At 45.9% G+C, this 23,125-nt stretch overlaps 1 protein-coding gene across 1 annotated transcript in view; it reads left to right on the top strand.

Moving 5' to 3' along the window:
* Positions 1 to 20,553, top strand: part of LOC122542653 (sorbitol dehydrogenase-like) — a 72,600-nt gene extending 52,047 nt beyond the window's left edge. Inside the window, exons 6-8 of the mRNA XM_043680645.2 lie at positions 5,531 to 5,709; positions 10,090 to 10,211; positions 20,294 to 20,553. Of these exons, the coding sequence (XP_043536580.2) occupies positions 5,531 to 5,709; positions 10,090 to 10,211; positions 20,294 to 20,540 (548 nt within the window). The 3' untranslated portion in view covers positions 20,541 to 20,553. The remainder of the gene's footprint in view (positions 1 to 5,530; positions 5,710 to 10,089; positions 10,212 to 20,293) is intronic.
* Positions 20,554 to 23,125: the final 2,572 nt, after the last annotated feature.

Genomic DNA, 23,125 nt, shown 5'->3' with positions numbered 1-23,125 from the left:
CCATATTCAAAATCTACAAAACCTGGACAATATCCAGGTTTGGGCTGACAAATGGCAAATAATACTCAGACCACACAACTGCCAGGCTACAATCACTTCCATTAAGGGACAATTTGACCACCACCCTTGGCATTCAATGATTTTACTATCACTATCAACATCCTGGGGTTTACCATTGTCTCCCCATTTGTCTGGATGGGTGCAGCTCCAACAACAAGGCAAAAGTGAAGACTGCAGGTGCTGGAGATCAGAGTCAAGACTAGAGTGGTGCTGGAAAAGCACAGCAGGTCAGGGCAGCATCCGAGGAGCAGGAAAATCGATGTTTCGGGCAAAAGCCCTTAATCAGGAATGAGGCAAGGAAACTCTAGGGTGGAGAGATAAATGGGAAGGGGTTGGGCTGGGGAGAAGGTAGCCATGAGTGCAATAGGTGGATAGAGGTGGGGATGAAGGTGATAGGTCGGAGAGGAGGGTGGAGCATAAATTCCGCCTCGGAACACTTCAACCCCAGGGCATCAAAGTGGACTTCACCAGTTTCCTCATTTCCCCTCCTACCACCCTACCCCGGTTCCAACCTGCCAGCTCAGCACCATCCTCATGACCTGTCCTACCTGCCAATCTTTCTTCCCACCTATCTGCTCCAACCTCCTCTCCAACCGATCACCTTCATCCCCACCTCCATCCACCTATTGTACTCTTAGCAGCCTTCTCCCTACCCCCACCCCCTCCCATTTATCTCTCCACCTCAGAGGCTCCCTGCCTCATTCCTGATGAAGGGAGTTTTGCCCAAAGCGTCGATTTTCCTGCTCCTCAGATGCTGCCTGATCTGCTGTGCTTTTTCAACACCACTCTAATCTTGATGCAGCTCCAACAACACTCACGAAACTTGGCACCATCCAGGAAAATACAGTCTGCTTGATTGCACCACATCCACAAGCATTCACTCCCTCCACCACCAACACTCAGTCGCAGCAGTATGTACTATCGACGAGAAGCACTGCAGAAATTCACCAACAAACCTTAGACAGCACCTTTCAAACTCAAAACCACTTCCATCGAGAAAGACAATGGCAGCAAATACTTGGGAACACCACCCCCTCCGAGTTCACCTGCAAGCCACTCACCATCCAGACTTGGAAATATATCGCCATTCCTTCACTGTCACTGGGTCAAAATCCTGGAATTGCCTACCTAAAGACATTGTGGGTCTACTTACAGCACATGGTCTGCAGCAGTTCAAGAACGCAGCTCACCACCACCTTCTGAAGGGCCCCAAAGGATGGGCAATAGATGTTGAGCCAACCAGGTATGCCAATGTCCCATGAGTAAATAAAAACTTGGGATCTTACAGGGATCTGACCAATGTGAGCTATGGTAAGATTATGCCTAGTGAGGCTTATCTCGATGATGGGAGCATTTTTCTTCATCCTTTATGCTTTCGATAGTTATGGTGACTGTCTTGCTAGACAGCATCGAGTTGTGAATTAAGGGGATTATTGGTTGTTCAACATCTTGTTAATAGCCCGACTCCCTTGTTAACATTTAGCTTCCCACCTTACTAAACTAACCAAGCAAGCAAGGTGACAAGTAAACTCTACATGGAAATAGGAGCAGGTACCTGGTGAATTCAGCTCACTGCTTGATCTGTTGGCTAGGAACAGACTGCATCTGAGCACAATCCACGGGCACCAGCCACATGCACCCCTCATCCAAGAACATTGATATATACTAACCCCTGATGGTCATTATGGCATCTCTCCGATAACACTTTGCAGGCCACTGATGAATCACAAACTTGGATTGCAGTGGTCGCTGACAACTAGCAGTGAAAGGCTGCAGCAAGGACAGTGCAGACACGAACCGGGTCCCAGACAGCGGATTGGATCAGGCTCCATCTCAGGGCTGTTCGATGGCTGTCTTAGCTCTCTTACCTCACGTCTGCTCAAACCATCCAGGCCTTACCTTGGTTTCTGCCTTGCCATGCTATGCGGCATAGTCATACAACCAGCGGCTTGTCTTCCTGGTCAGCAACCCTCAGTTGGAGGATGGGGTGGTGGGCAGTGGGGTGGGGGTGTGTAGTTGTTGTATGACTCACTGTATGGCACCGTGTTGCCAACAGCTTGGATGGCAAACACACCCCACTGTGTGCACCAAGTAAACAGCTGTGTCTGAAAGTCTTAGCAAAGTCATCCATTGATGAGGTATCCGTCAGTCAGGGGCTCCTAGTGCAGGAAGTCTGAGGCAGCCTCTAGTATCAGTCCGAGGATGGGTGCCCTGTGCCTCTGACGTCCTGGGGGTGCGGCACAGTCAGTCCAGTGGCTCAAACATGGCCAGACTGAGGGGTCAGGAGATGGCCGGATACCGGTTAGACGGTCTGGTCGTTTCTCATCCGGGACTGTCCCATTCCGCTGCCCAAGGAGGCTGAGCGTCTGTCGGTTGATTGATCCCTGTGTCGAACCTGACGGGAGGAGGGCTGAAGGGGCACCAGGTTGGGGGAGTGGATCACTGCTGCAGAAAGGAGACTTGGCAAGTTATTCTTCAGAACTGCAGGCTCGTTGGGGGAAGGGTGGGTAATGATTGTGAAGGGGAGGGAAAGAGGGGGGGCATGGTAAATGTGGTAAAAATGCAGGAAAAAGGATGTTCATCTATGGTCTAGAGCACCCTGGTGTCATGGTACATATTAGGACCACACTTGGCATTGTTACCAGAAGATATTGGGCAACCCCAGGCTCATGTCGGCTATTGGGTGGAAACCTGGGGAGCTATGAACCCCCTAGGGTTCCTAGCAGGGGCTATCAGGGGCCATATCAATGTGGAGAGGCAGGGGATGGAAACCACTGGCCAAAGAGCTCTCACTGCCACCTTCCATCACACTGGGACTAGGAAGTGCACAACGAGAAGGAAGATGGAGCTGTGAACACACTCAATGGGGGTCGGGTAAGTGTTTCATCCTGTGAGGGATGGAGCTCCAACACTCATGGATGTGAGGCCCTTGTGAGGGGAAACATCACAGTGCTGCAGGCCTCCAAATCCCTGGCCATCCTAATCACACAAGCCCTACAGTGTGGAAGTAGGCCATTTGGCCCATCAACTCCACACCAACCCTCCGAAGAGCATCTGACCCAGACCTGTACCCACCTACCCTACACCCCTCATTTCCCCATGTCTAATCCACCACAAGCCTGTACGCTATGAAGCAATTGAGCACGGCCAGTCCACCCACCCTGCACATCTTTGGACTGTGGGAGGAAACCGGAGCATCCAGAGGAAACCCTCGCAGAGAATGTGCAAGCTCCACACTGACACATGCCTGAGGGTAGAATCAAACTTGCTTCCCTGGCACTGTGGGGCAGCAGTGCTAAACACTGAGCCTCGGTGCCACTCTAAAGCATCCCCCCCACCCTGGTGTGGTTTGCATGTCCCTGCCTCCGGCATTGTTGACCACCTCATTCACTCAGACATTGCGGTCAAGGTAAGAATAGGGATATGTTATAGGGTGAGGGCCAAAGGTGTCAGCAAGAACCCATTTGCCTTTGTACACCCAGGTTCCTCTTGCAGGTGCAGCGGGATGTCAACGCAGCCATAGATCCATGTGTGCACATCCTGTGTGGACATGGAGTTAGGCCTCGTGCTTTTGAACAGTGACGTCGGGGCGACACTGCGAGACAAACGTGGTGGGAGCGGCAAAGACAAGATGTTGCAGGAATTACTGAGAGTGGATGGAGCATGGGCCTTGGTGGGAGGTGGATACAGGAACAGAGACAGAGTGTGAGGGAGCAGAGAGAAGATTTACGCCACTTAGCCTGGCACAAGGAAGATGATAATTGACCTGACTCTGGCATGGCTGGGCATTTCTCCAGACAGCACAGACTGCACTGACCCAGGGTGACCATCTTGGAGCAGGCTGCCCCTCGGGACATTGTTGTTGACCCCTTTTCTGGTTCCCCTCTTCCTTTGCTCCACCAGGAGTGCTAGGTCCCTGTCGTGGCAGCTGTGGAATGTCAGTACTTTCAACAGCCGCCTTCAAAGGATGGTGCAGATGCGACGGATATCCAGCCAGCAGGACGCTCTTCCAGGAACAGCACCTCTCGTAGACGGAGCTGGAACCAGACCTGAGGGGCACTGTAGTTAGGGCAGGTTTACATCGTTAATGAAGCAAATTTGCTCAGACCCAGTGAGAATGCTCACTACCAGCAGTCCCCCTTGTTCTATTCTGCTGAACGGTTTTCCCTGCACGCAGGGAATCGAAAACGATGTGAACCATGTGGGCACGCCGATAGCAGTGTGCGGAATGTCGGAGCAGCTGTGAGGGCAAGTTGCTCACTAGTCCTTTTGCCGAACAACTCCCTTTGATAAAGCCCGACAAAACTCACACTCGGGTGGCAAGCAAGCGTGAGATTCAGCCTTTGGTCCATGGAGCAGGTTTGGGGAAAGAGGAGAGTGAGAGAGAGAGAGAGAGACAGCTAGAGATGTGAGAGGTTTAGGGAGAGAAGTCAAAGAAGCTGAAGGTATAGGTGCCAGTGGAGTGGTTGGACATGAGAGATAAAGTTAGATGGGAGACTGGGCAGTCAGGAGAATGCAAAGATGTTGCAGTATGGACAAACTGAGTGAGTTGGCAAATGCAGCATAATGTGGACAGAAGTGAGGTTATCCATTTTGATAACAAACATAGGAAGGCAGACGATTATTTGAATGACTGTAGATTGGCTATAAATCTAGGTGTCCTTGTATACGAGTCACTGACAGTAACCATGCAGGTACAGCAGGCAGTAAAGAAGGCAAACTGTATGTTAAAGTGAGAGGATTTGAGTACAGGAACAAGGATGTCTTGCTACAGTTACAAAGAGCATTGCGGAGGTCGTACCTGAAATCTAGTGTTTATAGTTTTGGTCTCCTTATCTGAGGAAGCGTGTTCTTGCTGCAGAGTGAGTGCAGAAAAGACTGATTCCTGGGATACCAGGACTGATGTATGAGCAGAGATCAAGTCGATTAGCATTGTATTCACTGGAGTTTAGAAAAATGTGGGAAGTCCTCATAGAAACCTATCAAATTCGAACAGGACTAGATAGGTTATAGATGTATGAGTGATGTTCCCATATTTGGGGAGTCAAGAGCTAGAGGTCACAGTTTAAATATAAGGGGTAAACCTTTTAGGACTGAAATGAGGAGAAACGTCTTCACCCAGAAAGTGGGGAGCCGGGGGAATTCACTACCACAGGAAGTGGCTGAGGCCAAAATATTGTGTATTTTCAAGAAAGAGGTAGATATAGCTCTTGTGGCTAAAGAGAGCAAGGGTTTTGAGCTCAATGGTCAGCCATGATCATATTGAATGGCAGAGCAGACTTGAGGGACCGAATGGCCTCCTCCTTCTATCTTCAATGATTTAATTTTTCTGTGAAAGGTGTTGGTGATGGAGTGTGTGATAAGGTCGAGGGGAGTAAATCAGGATGCAGAAAGGACCAGAACTGGAGGAAGAAACAGGGCTCCTGGAAACTTCTGATGCTAACTTTTAATCGCATTGTTTTTTTGTCAGATATGTGTCAGGATCGATTGGAGAAGGCAAAATGCCTGGGGGCCACTGTTGTCTTGAAGGTCGATAAATGTACATGTCCTATGGAACTGGCCCAGAAGGTGAAGAACTCTCTATGTGCCATGCCAGACATATGCCTTGAATGCACTGGCTCTGATACCTGTACCCAGGCTGGTGTCTATGTAAGTACTGGGATCCTTAACTTTTTGAAATCTGTCAACCTGTGCGATATTAGACAAAAAAGATAGCATAAAGTTAGAGATTGTGCAAGGATATTTTCTGAAATTCTCAGCCGGGTCTCTGTATGTAGTCCAGATGGCATCTCCTCATCTTGAGTACAGCATGTTTCTTTAAATTGGTATATAGAGGAAAACAATATTTTCCAAATGCAAGGTTCCAAAATGAGACAGATAATATTTTATTGTTACAGTGAAAAATTTGGCTTTTGATTGTGAGCAATGGAATGCACTTCAGTGCACCAACTGGGTATAAATACTTCAACCAACCTGCTCAGACATGTTATGACAAATCTGAAGGGCAGGTAAGGATTTGAAACCAAATGTTCTGGCCCAGAGGTAGGGACACTATCTTTGCACCACAAGAGCCCATCAATTGGGTACATGACCGGCACAGCAGAGGTCCCAGGATCCAGCTGTGATCATTGGAGCAAAAGAAATACATTGCAACTAGTGAGGCCATTTGTGCCATCATGCATGTGCTGGCTCTCTGAAGCAGCTTATCAGTTAGTCCCATTCCCCATGGTCTTTCTCCAGAGCCTTGACAATTTCCATCTTTGCAGCTGCACACCCAACTGAAGGTTACAATTGAATCTGCTTCCACCATTCTTTCAGGTACATTCCAATACAACACTTCACTACAGAAAGAGAATTCTCGACTGCTTTTTTTGAAATGATCTGAAATTTAGGTCTTCTATTACTGACCAGCTCCCAAAGTCCTCCTAATTTTAAATGCCTCTGCTAATTTTCCCCCTTAACTGTTGATGCTTAATGAAGATCAGTCCCAGTTTCATCAGTTTCTCCATGTGACTGAACGCCTACGTACAAAGGTGTCCTGAGTGGAGTACTGTATTAACTTATAATTCCAATGACTGGTTATAAATGGGTAGATATTGAACATTTCTTTCGAAGAATGACACTTTTACTAATCAACAGACATTGATTTTTAAAGTCACTGCTGATTGGCATTGTGAAACCACAGTTCATTTCACAGAAATAAAGCTAAGACGTTCAGATGCTAGAAATCTGAAACAACAACAGAAACGAATGAAGAAACTCAGCAGGTCTTGCAGGATTTGTGGAAGAACACCGATGAGGGGTCACTGACCCCAAAGCATTGACTCTTCTTTCTCTCCACTTCCTGATTTTGGTTCATTTCAAGTAGATGTAATGTTTTCGGAGACCCCCAAGAGAAACTTATGAATAGCTCCTTTCCGTCTCATCAAGGTGGAAGGTGGATCAGTCAGAAGTTAACGGTTGGGACTAGAAATATATTCAGTCAATTTGGCTATGAGTCAACTGCTAAAGAGAAGCAATGTGAGACTTGAGCTCATCCTTCTACAATCTTTGAAATACAAAACCAACGTAGAGAGAGGTCATTAGATTAGATTCCCTACAGTGTGGAAACAAGCCCGTCGGCCCAACAAGTCCACACCGACCCGCCGAAGTGCAACCCACCCAGACCCATTCCCCTACATTTACCCCTTCACCTAACGCTATGGGCAATTTAGCATGGCCAATTCACCTGACCTGCACATCTTTGGACTGTGGGAGGAAACCAGAGCACCCAGAGGAAACCTATGCAGACACGGGGAGAATGTGTAAACTCCAGACAGACAGTTGCCCGAGGTGGGAATTGAACCCAGGTCCCTGGCGCTGTGAGGCAACCGTGCTAACCACTGTGCCACCGTGCTGCCCCATGTGATGCAACCTTTTGCCTGCTTTATGGAAATGTGATCTGGAGAGCACACAAGCTGCTGGAATGAAGCTGATGAAGAGTCATCTAGACTCGAACCGTTAGCCTGCTCTCCATGGATGCTGCCTGACCCACTGCAATCTCCGGCATTTGTTGTTTTCTGCTGGAATGAGCAACTGTCTGTATCTCTCCTTCTCTCTTAATTTCATTTAAGTTCTGAGCCCTGTTTAGCTGTGGGAAAGTGTCGTCAACCCAGCAACAGGCAGAGACGTCCTGCTCAAAAAGACCTCTGGATTTACTACACAGTGACTGCAGGAGAGATAGGATTGTACCAGCTACGACTGGTGAGTGACTGCCCAAGTGAGAACCAAACATCCAGTAGAAATCAGTGATTATTTATTAACTTTACCTCTTTATCTGCATCTTACATGGCCAAGTTTAATTTTTTTTAACTCCTTTTTTTTAATGTTGTGTGTGTGCAAGTGTGAGACACAGCGAAAGTCACAAGGTGTACAAATCTTTATTCAATTTCCACCACCAGGAAGAAAAGAAACACCCACTGCTTGGCCAGTGACAAGCAGTGCCCTTCACATCAAAGGGCAATGCTGTGTGATCAAACAGTGAAGAGGAGGGCAGGGATTAAATCAAAATAGAGTTGGAGGGGGAAATAATGCACTCCACTCCCTGAACAGCTTGAGGGTGTTAGTGGACACCACATGCTCCTTCTCCAATGGCCAAGTTTAAATCTGATACTTAGTTCATTTGTATTTCATTTTTGAATTTCTGGCAAATATATCTGTGTTAGCACTAATCAAAGAGAAGTAAGGCGTATTGGTCCATTGTTAATGTGTTTAATAATTTCGCCTGACTGCTTTAGCAGTAAAACTAATCTCATATATGTTTAAACTGAACATACCTGTCTGCCTTAGTTCTTACAAACTGCCCCATGTAAAGAATTATTAGCATTCCAGTATCCTTTTAAGAACTCAAATTGGTTTCAATGTTGTAAACTTTCAGTGTGCTCATTCCATGAAATAGTATCAATTCCGAAGGTTTGCTGCCCAGTATTGGGATATGGTATTCTAGCTGAGGTTTAGTTTGCGGCTTGTACATCATTGTTTTTGCTGTAGTTAGGCTTAAACACTAAGGCTCAGGAAAGGTGTCAAAATTGTTATGTATGACATCCATGTGTTTTCAGCCAAGATCAGATTGAGGTCAGTACCTTCCATTCCTTTGCTCAGGTATGTCCATAAGTTAGAAAGGCCTCTATCTGTGCTCAAGTAGCTATGGAAATGAGTGTGGTAGTGAACAAACATTTAATGGCTTTGAGTGAATTACCCTCCTTTACTTTTAATACTTGCTGTCACCTACATAGGATTTAGATGAGTATATTTAACAATACTTTCTGTTTTTATTCATGCTGGAAGACCCATGTCCTTATACAGTGAGTCCTCGTTTTAAGTTTGTTTCCATGTTAATTTTTTTTAATGTCCTGTGTTCCCATTTAAAGTACCATTCCCTGTTTTAACATCCCTTTGTTCCTGGTCAAGTCTCATATCATTGTGCCTCAGTTATGATGCCCACTGATCTCACTCTAAAGTTTGTTACCATCGTGTCTACGCCCTGCAGTCAAAGGTCATCATTTTGTGAAACATCTCTTTTAAGCTTTGTTTTTCAAAATTCTTTGTTGTTTGTATCTGTATTTTAGCGGAGCCGCTGTACTCTGTAGTACTTATTCTGCATTTGTACTGTACAATAAACCTCTTTACAGCTCCTCTAAAGGAAGAGGTCCACTTTGTTCACCTCGTTTTCTTTTGCAAGTATTTCAATTCAGAATTCACAGTGCTACACATATGTAGAACAGCATTTCAACTTTTATATTGGCCTTTCCCGTGGAACTGGTTTTAACATTGAATCTTATGAGGAAACATGCTTAATTTAAAATTGCTTCACTTTATCATAATTTTCAAACTTAAAAATCGCACAACACCGAGTTATAGTCCAACAGGTTTATTAGTTTTCGGAGCGCTGCTCCTTCATCGGGTGGTGGTGGATGAAGGAGCAGCGCTCCGAAAACTAATAACCCTGTTGGACTATAACCTGGTGTTGTGTGATTTTTAACTTTGTACACCCCAGTCCAGCACCGGCATCTCCAAATCATAATTTTCGGGAATGGCACCCTGATTTAAAGTGAGGACACCTGGTAAAAGGGATGTTGAATTGAAATTCAAGGGAGTGATGCCATAATGGTTTTGCTAATGGATGAATTACCATGAGGCTCAGAGTAAAGCTCTGGGGACGTGAGTTCAAATCTCCACTGGTTACGCCACTAGTGGAATTGAACTTCAATTCGTTCAATAATATGTTCTAACACTGGACTAATGGGAGATTGTCATTAATTGGCCACTTAGGGCCTGAATTGGCTTTGTGGGTCAGATGAGGTGCCCAATGCCTTTGACTCTAAAATTTCAAACAGATTGAAGCTGAGCAGGTAGGTGAAGGGAAAGCCTGCAAACCCATTGGTAGGGGAGAGTGTAAACTCCAGCCCAAACTTTGCTTAGACATGACACTTATCTTTTAGGGGCTGGAACTGCTGCGTGCCGTGCCTCACTGTGTTTTGCTTTTCACAGGCTGTCAAACCTGGTGGAATGGTCGTATTGGTTGGCATGGGACTGGCTACAGCAAATGTTCCTGTAACACACGCGACAGTCCGAGAAGTGGATATTCGGGGTACCTTTAGATATACAAACACGTAAGCACCCTTAAAAGTCCATATTTCTGCGATCTGATCTGTGGAGGGACAATTGAGTGAAAAGCACATGTGTTCTGGCACTGATTTGCCTTGACATCTCATGTCTTGAAAATACCCCAAAGTAAACCTCTTCAAGAGTACTCAGTTATTCCAATGAATACGGTTGTGCTTTCACTCAACGCAAGACTCCACAAGTAACAATGAGACAAAAGAATAATGAAGGGTGCTATATGCTGCGTTAGAGCTAATGGAGTTTGCTTTTGGTGGTTTTGGATGAGGGGGAGAATATTGACCAGGGCACCCAGAGCAGGTATTTTCTTTGAATTTGTCAGAGGTGTATGACGCCAATGCCAAGTGGACCCTAGGGCTCTTTCTGAGCATGCCTCCAGGTCAACCAATTTCTCATTCCATTCAATGGCCTCTCTTGCATGGCTTTCTAAGACATGCAGGCTAGGTGGATGGACCATGGTAAGTTGGGGCAGCGTGGGGGACCGGGTCTGGATGGGATGCTCTTCAGGGAGTCAGTGCAGACCCGATGGGCCAAATAGCCTCTTTCCGCACTATAAGGATTCTACAATTCTGTGCACGCTTTAGCTTCCTCTCAGCCCCAACCCACCCCCATCATTTATCTCTCAGCCCCCTCGGGCCACCCCCTCATTCCTGGTGAAGAGCTTATGCTCGAAACGTCGACTCTCCTGCTCCTCGGATGCTGCCTGACCGGCTGCGCTTTCCAGCACCACACTCTTCAACACTGAAACCAGTGATTGCCAGTATTGAGTTGTGTGGAATCCGAGAGGGTTTTAATTTCTGTGGTGACAATCACAAGAACTCTTGTTATGTGGGAATGGGGAAGAGGTTACAGTGGGTGGTGGGGCACAGCACATGGAGGCACAAATGGGACGCAATAAACAATTGCCTGATAGTAGTCAACTCAAACCTTGAGGCTTGGTAAAGATAAAAGGATTATGGCAGGTAGCTGCCTTGCTCATGCAATGTTTGTGAGAAATTCTTAAATGGAATGTGCTGTGATATAGGTGGTATGAACTTTCACCAATATGAAAGAAAATGGACAATACTAATACAGTTTTCAAGCCATTCAGCAGGTAATTATATATATCTCACATAATTCTTAAGATGGACCTCGCCCATACAGGAATGTGCACATGCAGACCGGTGAACGTTCAAAGCGAGAGAGCTCACTATTTCTTCAAAGTGGAATGTAACCACTAAGCAAGCCCTCCATGTAACTGCATAGTCAGCATGTGATCTTGAGCTGAACCTGATTGATTGGAGTCTCTCTCATGTGTCAGGACCATGTGAGAGAGCAGAGACTCCCAAAATGGGACATCCCATGGCGTATTCATTCCTGGTGGCATGGAGGTGAGACTTAGAGTTGGAGCATGGAAACAGACCCTGTGGTCTAACCCATTCGTGCTGACCAGATATCCTAACCTAATCTAGTCCCACTTGCCAGCACTTAGCCCATATCCCTCTAAACCCTTCCTATTCGTAAAGATATCCAGATGCCTTTTGAAACATTGTATTTGTACCAGCCTCCACCACTTCCTCTGGCAGCTTCAAAGGTTTGTTCCTGAGTGAATTGAACTGCATGTTTGGAACGAGAGTTGAATTGCCTGGCTTAAAGATTCTAGAACGCATTTGGGAATTGGACCTTTCAAAGCTAAATACCTCTTCCAATGTCCCTTTGATCCTCATGCTGAGGGAGGGTCCTTGCTGACTGTGTTTATGTTCATTACAGGCCTTCATTTCCTGACACATTAGAAGGGTTTCTGACAGTTGTCTCCTGTCATTGCTGTTTTCTGGTAGGGATGATGTAACCAGGGAGGGATGTGTATAGAATCATTGAGTCCCTATATTGTGGGAGTAGGCCATTTGGCCCATCAAGTCCACACCGACCTTCTGAAGTGTATCCCACCCTTTCCCTGTAACCCTGCATTTCCCATGGCCAATCCATCTAACCTGTATATCCTTGGGCTGTGGGAGGAAACCAGAGCACCTGGAGGAAACCCACACAGACACAGGGAGAACATGCAAACTTCACACAGTCACCCGAGGCTGGAATTGAACCTGGGTCTCTGGTGTTGTGAGGTAGCAGTGCTAACCACTGAGCCACCGTGCCACTGCATTGACACAAACCAATGAAAAGGCTTCATCTGTGGAGTTTTGTCCAGAGGCATGTTGAACAAAAAGATCTTCATCCTCACTTCATCAGATGTTTCAAGAGGATCTTAAATTTCTTGTGAACATTTCTGAGGTGATTTATGATTGTTGGGCACACAACTGAATATTACATCTTGCCTTTGGTCCACCTGGTCATGCTTTATGCAGTTTGCTGACTGAGAGAGTCTGTCTGATGTAGGAATGCCCACACTGATTTTATGGAGCAAGTTCCAGGAATATAACCCAGCAGCAGTAAAGTAACAGCGGTATATTCCCAAGTCAGGATGGTGAGTGGCTTGGAGGGGGTGGTGTTCCCATGACCTAGTCCCTTCTAGTTGGTACAAGTCACAGGTTTGGAAGGTTCTGTTGGCGAGTTGCTGCAGCTGTGTGACAGTCACAGAGGGGAGTGAATATTCAGTGTTGTGGATGGGGTGCCAATCAAGCATGTTGGGTTAGTCCTGGATAGTGTTGTTGGAGATGCACCATCTAGATAAGAGGAAGGTATTCCATCAGGCTGCTGACTATGTCATGACAGTCATAATATATGGACTCTCAATTTTCAGCTTCCATCATCCACTTTTCAGTTCCTGAGGCCTTTAATGTGCTGAAGTGATTTTAAAAGGATACACATTGACCTAAAATGGCCTCAATGATCACGTGACCATGGACTGCATCAAGTAAACTAATGCAAAATAAACAAAACAGAACTGAAGTTATTATTTTATCTAAAGTTAATGCAACCAAACACTGAGTCAAAACATCAGGAAACTCACATCTCCTATTGCACTTTGCATATGCTTGATAAGTGGCACTTATTGGACATGAAAGGTTGCCCGTTGATTACACAGCTTGCATGTAAATAGTGATGGCAAAAGTGAGGACTGCAGATGCTGGAAATCAGAGTCTAGATTAGAGTGGTGGTGGAAAGGCACAGCAGGAAAGGCAGTATCTGAGGAGGAGGAAAATCGAAGTTTCAGGCAAAACGAATGCCTGAGGAAGGGCTTTTGCCCGAAACGTTGATTTTCCTGCTACTCGGATGCTGCCTGGCCTGCTGTGCTTTTCAAGCGCCACTCTAATCTGGACGAGTAAACAGTGATGCCAGACATGGGGATACACAAAAGATCTGTACTTCAGTAGCAGTAGCACAGAAAGAAAAAGAGATATGGATTGGTAATAACAAAATCTGAAAGTCTCTCTCTCTCTCATTCTCTCTCTCTCTCTCTCTCTTCCCCCCCCCCCCCCCCCCCCCCCCTATTAAATTGTAACATCTCAAGGACTCTAAGGACTTCTAAAATAACATAGCCTTTTTCTCTTGTCTGTACAAGACACACCCTCTCCTTTTCTAACTTCCGTGCCTGTATTTGTGTGTGTGTGTTTGGTGATTTTTCTCAGGGATAGTAAGTAATAAAATTCCTCCTGCTTTCATACAGGTGAAGCTGGTTAATTTTAACTGCATTATCATGGAAGTGTGAAAGCTGGGAAAAATAAATTTAAAGATTTGTTGTTACTAACTAGGAGGAACCACTCAGCTGGCAGAATTGGAAGGGGGGAAAATAAATTGTTTTTAACGATGAATGGAAACTGAAAAGATTTTCTTCAGACTGTAATATCAAAGAAGTAAGGTGCCTACTTTAAATGTTAATGCTTTTGTAGATCATAGCTTTTGGGAAACTAAGTGCATTAACTTTGGAAGAATTAAAAGAGATAGCTAGATATGTGAAGGGGAAGTTTCAGCTAAAAGCCAGAAAGTTAGAAATTGTAAAACAGGTGGTGAAAAATCTAGAGGCGAAAACTGAAGGTAACAAGATGCATTAAAATTGGAAAATCTGAGATTGGAACTGGGATTTCAATAGAAAAAAAACAAAGCAAATTTTGCAAAAAAAGAAGTGAGACTGGAAAAGGAAGCAGAGGGAGATGGAAATCAGAGCAGAGAGGAGACAGAGAATTCCAGGAGAGAGAAGGCAAAAGTGAAAGGGAGTTTAAATTGAGACAGCTCAAGCTGACTACCTCATACCTAAGGGCTGAAATATTCCGGTCCACCCATTCAATCACTGCACTTGCTGTGGGAAAGAGTGATGGCCTCCTTTATATGTTTTGAGTGGTTAGCACAGCAACTAAAGTGACCAGTCCGACAATAAAAAGGGTAAAGTCACCATGGTCTTGCTAGTGCATAGAGAGAGAGAGAGGTGGAGGTGGTTTAACCTGAGGATCCCCGTCCCTTAGACAAACGGGAGAGGCTGAGACTACCTTTATAGTAATCTCAGCCGGTGCAGCCCCTGAACCGACGCTATTGGCATCACTAACCAGCTGCCAGCCAACTTAACTAACCCACACGACAGCAATAGAGTAGGCCGGTGAGGAAAGTCCATGACGTTTGCTCTTTCTTACCTGAGGTGAGGCCCAGTGACTTTGACACAGCAGAAAGAGGCTATTTTAAGTCCACACTAACTCACACAAAAATTCTTCATCCTCAACAAACCAGACATCCCTGGAATTGGAATGGCTTACCAGCTCACTTTTATCTGAAGTGTATGGGCATTTGAAATTAAGGCCATGCACAAGAACTTCCATAATTCTTCTTGAGGGGCTCCAAGACTCAATTCCTTTTGTTCTCCAGGTGTATGTAGTAGAATAGAAGGTAGCAGGATCCAGAGAGAGATGGCCATTAGTGAGTTGCTGCCACTGTGTGATGGTCACAGAGGGGAGTCAATGTTAAATGAGGTGTCAATCAAGTAAGAGAAAGGTATTCCATCACACTGCTTGTGCCATGATAGCACTAATATTATGGACTCTCAATTTTAGCTTCCCATCATTTGGCTTTTAATTCCTGAGGCCATTTGCGGGATGAAGTAATTTTAAAATGGTCACGTGACCATGGATTGCGTCAAGTAAACCAGGTTTTATCGAAAGTCAGTGAGACCAGTCACTGAGTCAGAGCAACAAGAAGCTCACATCCCAATAGGCTGCTGACTGTGAGTTAACACATGGACCACAGTCTAGGTCACATACCAAAGAGAAATAAAGGCAAGATAAGTATAACTGAAGCAAGCGGAAGAATACAGGAAGTTTGGCAGCGTGAGTAGAACCATCTCGGACTGTTTAAAGAAGGGACCCAAGGGGAAAATCGCCCCAAATCTTTGTGCTGTACAAGTCCAGAGTCTGTATTGGAAAATTGTTGGTTCTGTCTGCCCCTCGAAGCTCAAGCTGTGAAACCATAGTGTGTAGTATTAATATTGGTGTCTGTCTGCTCATGATATGGAGGTGCTGGTGTTGGACTGGGGTGGACAAAGTTAAAAATTGCACAGATTATAGTCCAACAGGTTTATTTGGAAGTACTAGCTTTTGGAGAGTTGCAACCCATTCTGAAAGATGAAAGGCTTAACAGCAATCTAGGTTTGTTCAATATATTGTTTCAGTTGCATGACACTCAGAACTTTTGCGATAGATTCTGTGTCTTATGATCTTGCTTCATAGCTACCCGATGAAGGAGCAGTGCTCCGAAAGCTATTGTTTCCAATAAACCTGTTGGAGTATAATCTGGTGTTGTGTGAGTTTTAACTCTGTCTGCTCAAGTATGACTGTTGACCAGGAGATCTGTCAGATATTTTTGTCACTGGTTTGAGCAGCTAAAAAGATATACCGGCATTCTAGGAGATGCATTCCTTGCTAAGCAGGTGAAAATCAAAGATTCTTCACCTGGATGGAAGTTAAATCCCCATGCGCAGGTAAAGGCTGGATGGAAAAGGTTATAACTGAGCATTGGTTCAAGTTTACTTCGCAAGTGACTGGTACCAATAGTATCAGTAACAGGGATACATGTTTTATTGAGAAACTGTATGGTGAGCAGCAACATAGCTTCCTCAAATAGAAAAGGACAGAGCAGGTGACAGGAAAAAAGTTGGTAGCTAATGACAGAAAGTCAGGGAACTGAGAAAGATGCACAGAGTGTAATGAATCCCATGAGAATTGGCTGAAGATGGGTCACATACATCAAACCAGAGGGAAACAGCTAAAAGGCTCGGAGGTTCTTAAAGTGGTGAGGCCTGCGGTGGTTCAGGAAGGGTCAGTCGAATGAAGCAGGCTGACAGTATCAGAAAGTGTCCGGACAGAGCCAGAAGGGGTTAGGCAGCAGTGAGTCAGGCCATGGAACCAGAAGAGAGGTCAGGAAAGGGCCATGGAACCTGAAAATGGATGGCAAGCCACTGCCAGAAATCTGGCTATCTGTACCTTCAAGGTATGATTACAAAGAAAATCAATGGCACTCTCAAACAGATTCCACCTCCAAACGGACCCCACCACCAGGGATATATTTCCCTCCCCTCCCCTATCAGTGTTCCGAAAAGACCACTCCCTCCGTGACTCCCTCGTCAGGTCCACACCCCCCACCAACCCAACCTCCACTCCCGGCACCTTCCCCTGCAACCGCAAGAAATGCAAAACTTGCGCCCACACCTCCCCCCTTACTTCCCTCCAAGGCCCCAAGGGATCCTTCCATATCCGCCACAAATTCACCAACACCTCCACACACATCATTTATTGCATCCGCTGCACCCGATGTAGCCTCCTCTATATCGGGGAGACAGGCCGCCTACTTGCGGAACGTTTCTGAGAACACCTCTGGGACACCCGGACCAACCAACCCAACCACCCCGTGGCTCAACACTTCAACTCCCCCTCCCACTCCACCAAGGACATGCAGGTCCTTGGCCTTCTCCACTGCCAGACCATAGCAACACGATGGTTGGAGGAAGAGAGCCTCATCTTCCGCCTAGGAACCCTCCAACCACAAGGGATGAACTCAGATTTCTCCAGTTTCCTCATTTCCCCTGCCCCACCTTGTCTCAGTCAAATCCCTCAAACTCAGCACCGCCTTCCTAACCTGCAATCTTCTTCCTGACCTCTCCGCCCCCACCCCCACTCCGGCTTATCACCCTCACCTTAACCTCCTACCACCTATCGCATTTACAACACCCCTCCCCCAAGTCCCTCCTCGCTACCTTTTATCTTAGCCTGCTGGGCACACTTTCCTCATTCCTGAAGAAGGGCTCATGCCCGAAACGTCGATTCTCCTGCTCCTTGGATGCTGCCTGACCTGCTGCGCTTTTCCATCAACACATTTTCAGCTCTGATCTCCAGCATCTGCAGTCCTCACTTTCTCCACTCTCAAACAGGCCAGGAACCAGTGAAGGTGCAAGCCTCACATAGTATTTTTTAAATTGATTTACAGGATGAGAGTGTACTGGCTAGGCCAGCTTTTATTGCCCATCCCTAATTACCTGGAGGGCAGTTAAGAGTCAACCACATTGCTGTGGGTCTGGAGTCACATGTAGACCAGACCAGGTAAGGATGGCAGTTTCCTTCCCTAAAGGACATTAGTAAACCAGCTGGGTTTTTCCTGACAAGCGACAATGGATTCACGGTCATCACGGGACTCTTCACTCCAGGTTTTCATTGAATTCCAATTCCACCATCTGCTGTGCAGCGGGATTCAAACCCAGGTCCCTGGACTATGAGTCCAGTGATAATACCTCTAGGCCACCATCTCCCATTAGTAGTGAAAGAGCTGCAGGGGAGGATAGTTGAACCTAAACATCCATCTCATAGCTGTAGTGTTCCAGGGAAAGTGAAACATGTTCCACAAAAAGGAAAGGAACATCCCCCACCCCAGGCAGTATTAGTGGTGGCAGCCCAATAAATGTTCGGGACCCACCCCACAAACAGGAAGGGAACAACCCCCACCCCAGGTACCATTAGTGGTGGCAGCCATTAAAACCAGGTGCCCATAGGAGTCTGAGGAACAATACCTCAAACAGTTCAGTCGGCTTGGTGTTGAGTTAAATGAGAACGAGGTACAACATGCATGTGCAGGCTCCCTCCAGGTGACAGCCCTCAGATTACAGCCAACCAGCCTTTGAGAAGGGTGTCACTGGCTGGGCCCAGCATTTATTGCCCATCCCTTATTGCCCTTGAGAAGGTGGTGGTGAACAGCCATCTTGAGCCACTAATTTGTACAGCACTTCTCTTCAGTTCCCACTGGTATTAACCAGGGTCAGAAGGGAGAACTCCCCTGCTCTTTGTAGTTAGAGATTCTGGGGACCTTTTAAATTGGAACTCAGTTGGAGGCGCAGTTTAATGGCTTGACTGACAGGTATCATTGTAGCAGTGCCTTGGCGCTGCAGGCAGAGGAAGCCAAGATTTTGTGTTCAGGTCTCTAGGGTGGGAGGTCATTCCTCACACTTTATACAACAATTGTATTTGGTGGCACAGTGATTGCGGTTCCTAACCACACACTTTGCAGTGCCTGTGTTAATGATATAGCTCATTACATTTACGATGGGGTGAGTTTATTGTTGGAATGCCTATCTGCTCAAACTTTCTCCCAAATTCACACAACTTCTACCAGGGTCTCCTGGAGCCAGCTGTTCCAGAACTGTGGAGCATAGCGTTCCCTCGTATCTGGGGGTAAAATCAGACAAGCCCCTGTTTTACAGCACTAGCCAGGTCGTATAATAAAGATAAACAAAGAAACATCAAGGGATACAGTGTTTCATTTCCTCCTCCGACTCCATTTTGATTAAGCGCCTTCCCACTCTCCCTACCCCCCCTGTGTCATGTTTGATGGGTTTTGATGGGCTTTGCTTGTAAACTTCTAATTGGGGACATGAGTGGGAGTTAAAAGGAAAAATGCAAAAAGGCACAGTGATTCTGGTGGTGGGACAGTCATTCATTTGCGTGTGTTAACACTTCTAGGTAGAAAAGGAACAGAAGAAAAATAGAAAATAGGAGCAGGAGTAGGCCGCTCAGCCTGCTGCACTATTCAATATGACCATGGCTGATCATCCAACTCAGTCCCCATTCCTGCTCTCTCCCCATACCCCTTAACCCCTTTAGCCCTAAGAACTGTATCTAACCACTTCTTGAAAATATTCCATGGTTTTGCCCCAGTCGCTTTCTGTGGTAGAGAATTCCACAGGTTCCCTCCTCTCTAGGTGAGGAAACTTCTCATCTTGGTCCACCCCGTATCCTTAGACAGTGACCCCTTGGTTCTGGGCTCTTTGGTCATTGGGAACATCCATACTGCAACTAGTCTTGTTCGCATTTAATGGTTTCAATAAAATCCACCCTCACTCTTCTCCTAAGGTGAGGTGTCCAACATCAATGTTAATGAATGGGTAAGTGGATGAATAAGTGAATGGGGCAGGGCAGATAGCCAGGGGTGGTACATTGATAAGTGGGTAGCGTCGGTGAGCAGTAGATGGATTGGGTGACAAGTGGGTGAGGTGATAAGTGGCTGAGGTGGCAAGTGGGTAAAGTGGCAGTTTAGTGAAAGGGCAAGCAGGTGAGATGGCAGCTGGGTCGATTGGTAGGTGGAGATGGTGGTAGGTGAATGAGATGGTATGAGGTAGTGAATTGGGTGCCCAAGAGGCCATCAGGTGGGGTCAGGGGGACAAACAACAATCAGATACCAGAGGAGGTGGTCAATGGTCAGGTGTATTTAGAGAGAGCCAGAGGATAGTCCATAAGTCTGGTCGGGTTGGCTATCGGTGTGAGTGTTTGATAAGAGATAGATAGAATCCAAGAATTAGGCTGTGATTTTTTTTATATATATCCTGACATTTCCTGGGTAATTATCTGAGACAGTATGTTATAGCTGTCCAAAACCCAAGTTGTAACTCCAAATCGAGAACTCCAAATCGACGCTCCAAACAGGGCGTCCCATGGAAAACAGACTCAGCCATCGGAAGTTGAAATTTCCTGGGGCAAATCCTGACATGCATTCCAGAGACTGGGAGATTTGTGTGTCATGACCAAGCAGGCAGAGGTGTTGGCTGTTGGAGGGAGTGGGGCGGTGGTGAGCAATGTGATCCGATAGTTAACCTCTCTCCCTCCTGCTGTTCCAGGTGGCATACTGCAATCGCCCTGCTAGCTTCAAAGAAGGTGGATGTCAAACCTCTGATTACGCATCGTTTCGGACTGGAGCAGGCCCAGGAAGGATTCGAATGCGTGAAGAAGGGAGCTGGAATCAAAGTGGTCATCAATTGTGAACAGCAGCAGCAGCAGTGCCCATCGCTGTGCCCACAGAACCAGTGTGGCCAACAACAATCACAATGCCAAACAAGACAGTGTCCCCAGCACAGCTTTTTCTGATTTGTTTTGTTTGTGCAATTACAGTTTTGACCACTGTAAAAGTAATGTCACCCAGCCAATTGACCTTCTGCAATAAACACTGTGTATAACTGGTACCAGACCTCTCTTTATTTACATTGCATTGTCCCTACTCCTGCTTATGATTTCCCTCTTTTTTAGACTTTACTAGATACAACATGAATAAATTCAGGACCTCTGAGGGATCTGCTAAATGAATCATAGCCTCTCTGCTCAGTATTTTTGGCCGGTTAACTGTAGGCACCAGTCTGACAGGCAAATCAAGTTGAAGAAGAAGAGATTGCTCCATTCAGCAGAACCAGAGTACGACAATTTACAAAACACAAAGGCAACATGAGGAAAATTCCTTCCGCAGCAAGAGCATGGAGACTGCATTGTGTGATGGTCTGGTGGAGACAAATTTCAACAAGACTTTTCAAAGAAATTTGGAGAAACAGAAAGGTTTGCAGGGCTATGGGCAGAAGAAGAAGGAGTGGGACCAGGTGACTTGCTCTTGTAGAGAGGGTAAATTACCTCCTGTATAGCTGCACGAAAGTGCATGTACATATTAAATTGCCCCTCTTCCCATGCAGTAAGATTGGGACAACATTGAGGCTTAGATATATTAACAGAAAGTAAAAGTTGTGCCACACAAATGCCAGGCAATGACCATCTCCAATTAGAGAGAATCAAACCCTCACCTCACAACATTCAACACCATTAAGCTCCACTGGATCCTTTAATGTCCAGATTCTGGGATGTTACTATTTACCAGAAAATTAACTGGACCTGTCATATCAATTTTTTGGTTGCAAGGGCATGTTAGAGATTGGAAACTCTGCTGTGAATAACTCAACTCCCAAAGCCTGTCCATCTACAAGGTACAAGTCCAGAGTGTGATGGAATACTCCCCACCTGCCTGGATGGGTGCAGCTCCACAACACTCGTGATGCTTGACACCATCTAAATAACAACTGCTTGATCAACACCCCATCAACCACTTTAAATATTCTCTACCATCAGTAACCAGCGACAGCAGTTTGTACCATCCATAGTATGTACTGCAACAACTCACCGATGCTCCTTTCGTAGCACCTTCCAAACCAAGACATCCACCACCAAGAAGAGTAGGTGATATATGGCAACCCCACCACCTCCAAGTTCCCCTCTAAGTCACACAATATCCTGATTTGGAGATATATCACCATTCCTTCACTGGTACTGGTTCAATGTTCTGGATAACAGCAATGTGGATGCCCCTATACAACATGGATTGCAGTGGTTCTAGAAGGCTGCATGCTATCACCTTCTCATGGGCAACTAGGGATGATCTGCTAGCACTGAAATTTGTGCACATGTCCAAGGAGAGGCTTTCGGTGTTGCCGCACGCTCTTTCTCTTCCTGTTTTGAACCATCTCCGCTTGATGCTGGAGGTCTTTAAAACAATCTTTTAAAGGAGCTTTGTCACAGGAAATGGAAAAAAAACTGTTCACACAAGACTGTGACAGTGCAGCCAAGCCTTTGAGCAATTTGCTTAGATTATCCACTAACGATGAGGAAATATGAGGTGGAACAGAGGAGGGAGTTCCTCTGTCCTGGAAGTAGATATGGTGTGTCACCCTGGGAGTTGGCACAATACTTGGCAGGAGGTTCCAAGTCATGTCAGTGTTGACAGCGTCACTTCATGAAACTGACAACAGGAGCTGAGAGAAGATTCATCATCTCACCAGGGAGTGTCCAGGTCGGAAACATTGCCCAACAGATTACTTAATATTCATGTAACATTCAGACAGGCGTAGCTGCTCACTCAAACACGATAGCCTTTAAGTATTTCAGCTACTTTAAGTATGTGCCATGTTAGCACCGAGAGTCAACTTTTGGCCTTGCATCTATTTTGCACTAACACATCCTTTCCTGACATATTGAGATAGGATTTTAATTAAAACCTGCCTGTCAGAATGCAGCATGGAGGTAAAATGCTGAATTTACATGTCAGCGGTTTTAGTGAAGTCTTTGGAGAGAAATATTGCACATAAGAATGGTTAAGGTAGCAGGAATTAGGCCATTCAGCCCCTCAAGCCTCCACCACCATTCAGTGCAATTGTGTCTAATCTGATCTGACCTCAACGCCACTTTCCTGCCCATTCTTATGATGCCTGACTCTATTATAGTTCAAGAAACTTGCTGTCTCAGTCTTGAATACTTCCAGTAGTTCAGTCTCAGTGGGGTAGAGACTTACAAAGATTAAGGCTTTTCAACAGTAGAAGTTCCTCATTATCCCCATCTTCAGTGTGAGAGTCCACATTCTGACAACTGTACTCCCCAGTTCTACATTGCCTCAACGCCAGGAAATGTTCTCCCAGAATCTATCAAATCCCCTTCAAATCTTACTTTTCAATAAGATCACCTCCCATTCATCCAAACTCCAATACATTAAGTACCAATCAGCTAATCTTTCACCAAATGATTAACCTTTTCTGTCAGGAATAAAGATAATGAGTTTTCTCCAATTCCCCTCCATTGCAAGAGCACCCCTCTGTTATAAAGAAAATCAAATCCGGATGCAGTATTTGAGGTAGCCAGGAGAT

Source organism: Chiloscyllium plagiosum, unplaced genomic scaffold (assembly GCF_037043375.1).
Source record: "Chiloscyllium plagiosum isolate Xiang-an unplaced genomic scaffold, Cpla_swu_hap1 HiC_scaffold_42, whole genome shotgun sequence".
Classification (NCBI taxonomy): Eukaryota; Metazoa; Chordata; class Chondrichthyes; order Orectolobiformes; family Hemiscylliidae; genus Chiloscyllium; species Chiloscyllium plagiosum.
Note: the sequence above shows the minus strand (reverse complement) of the source record. Positions and strands in the feature narration are given on the sequence as shown.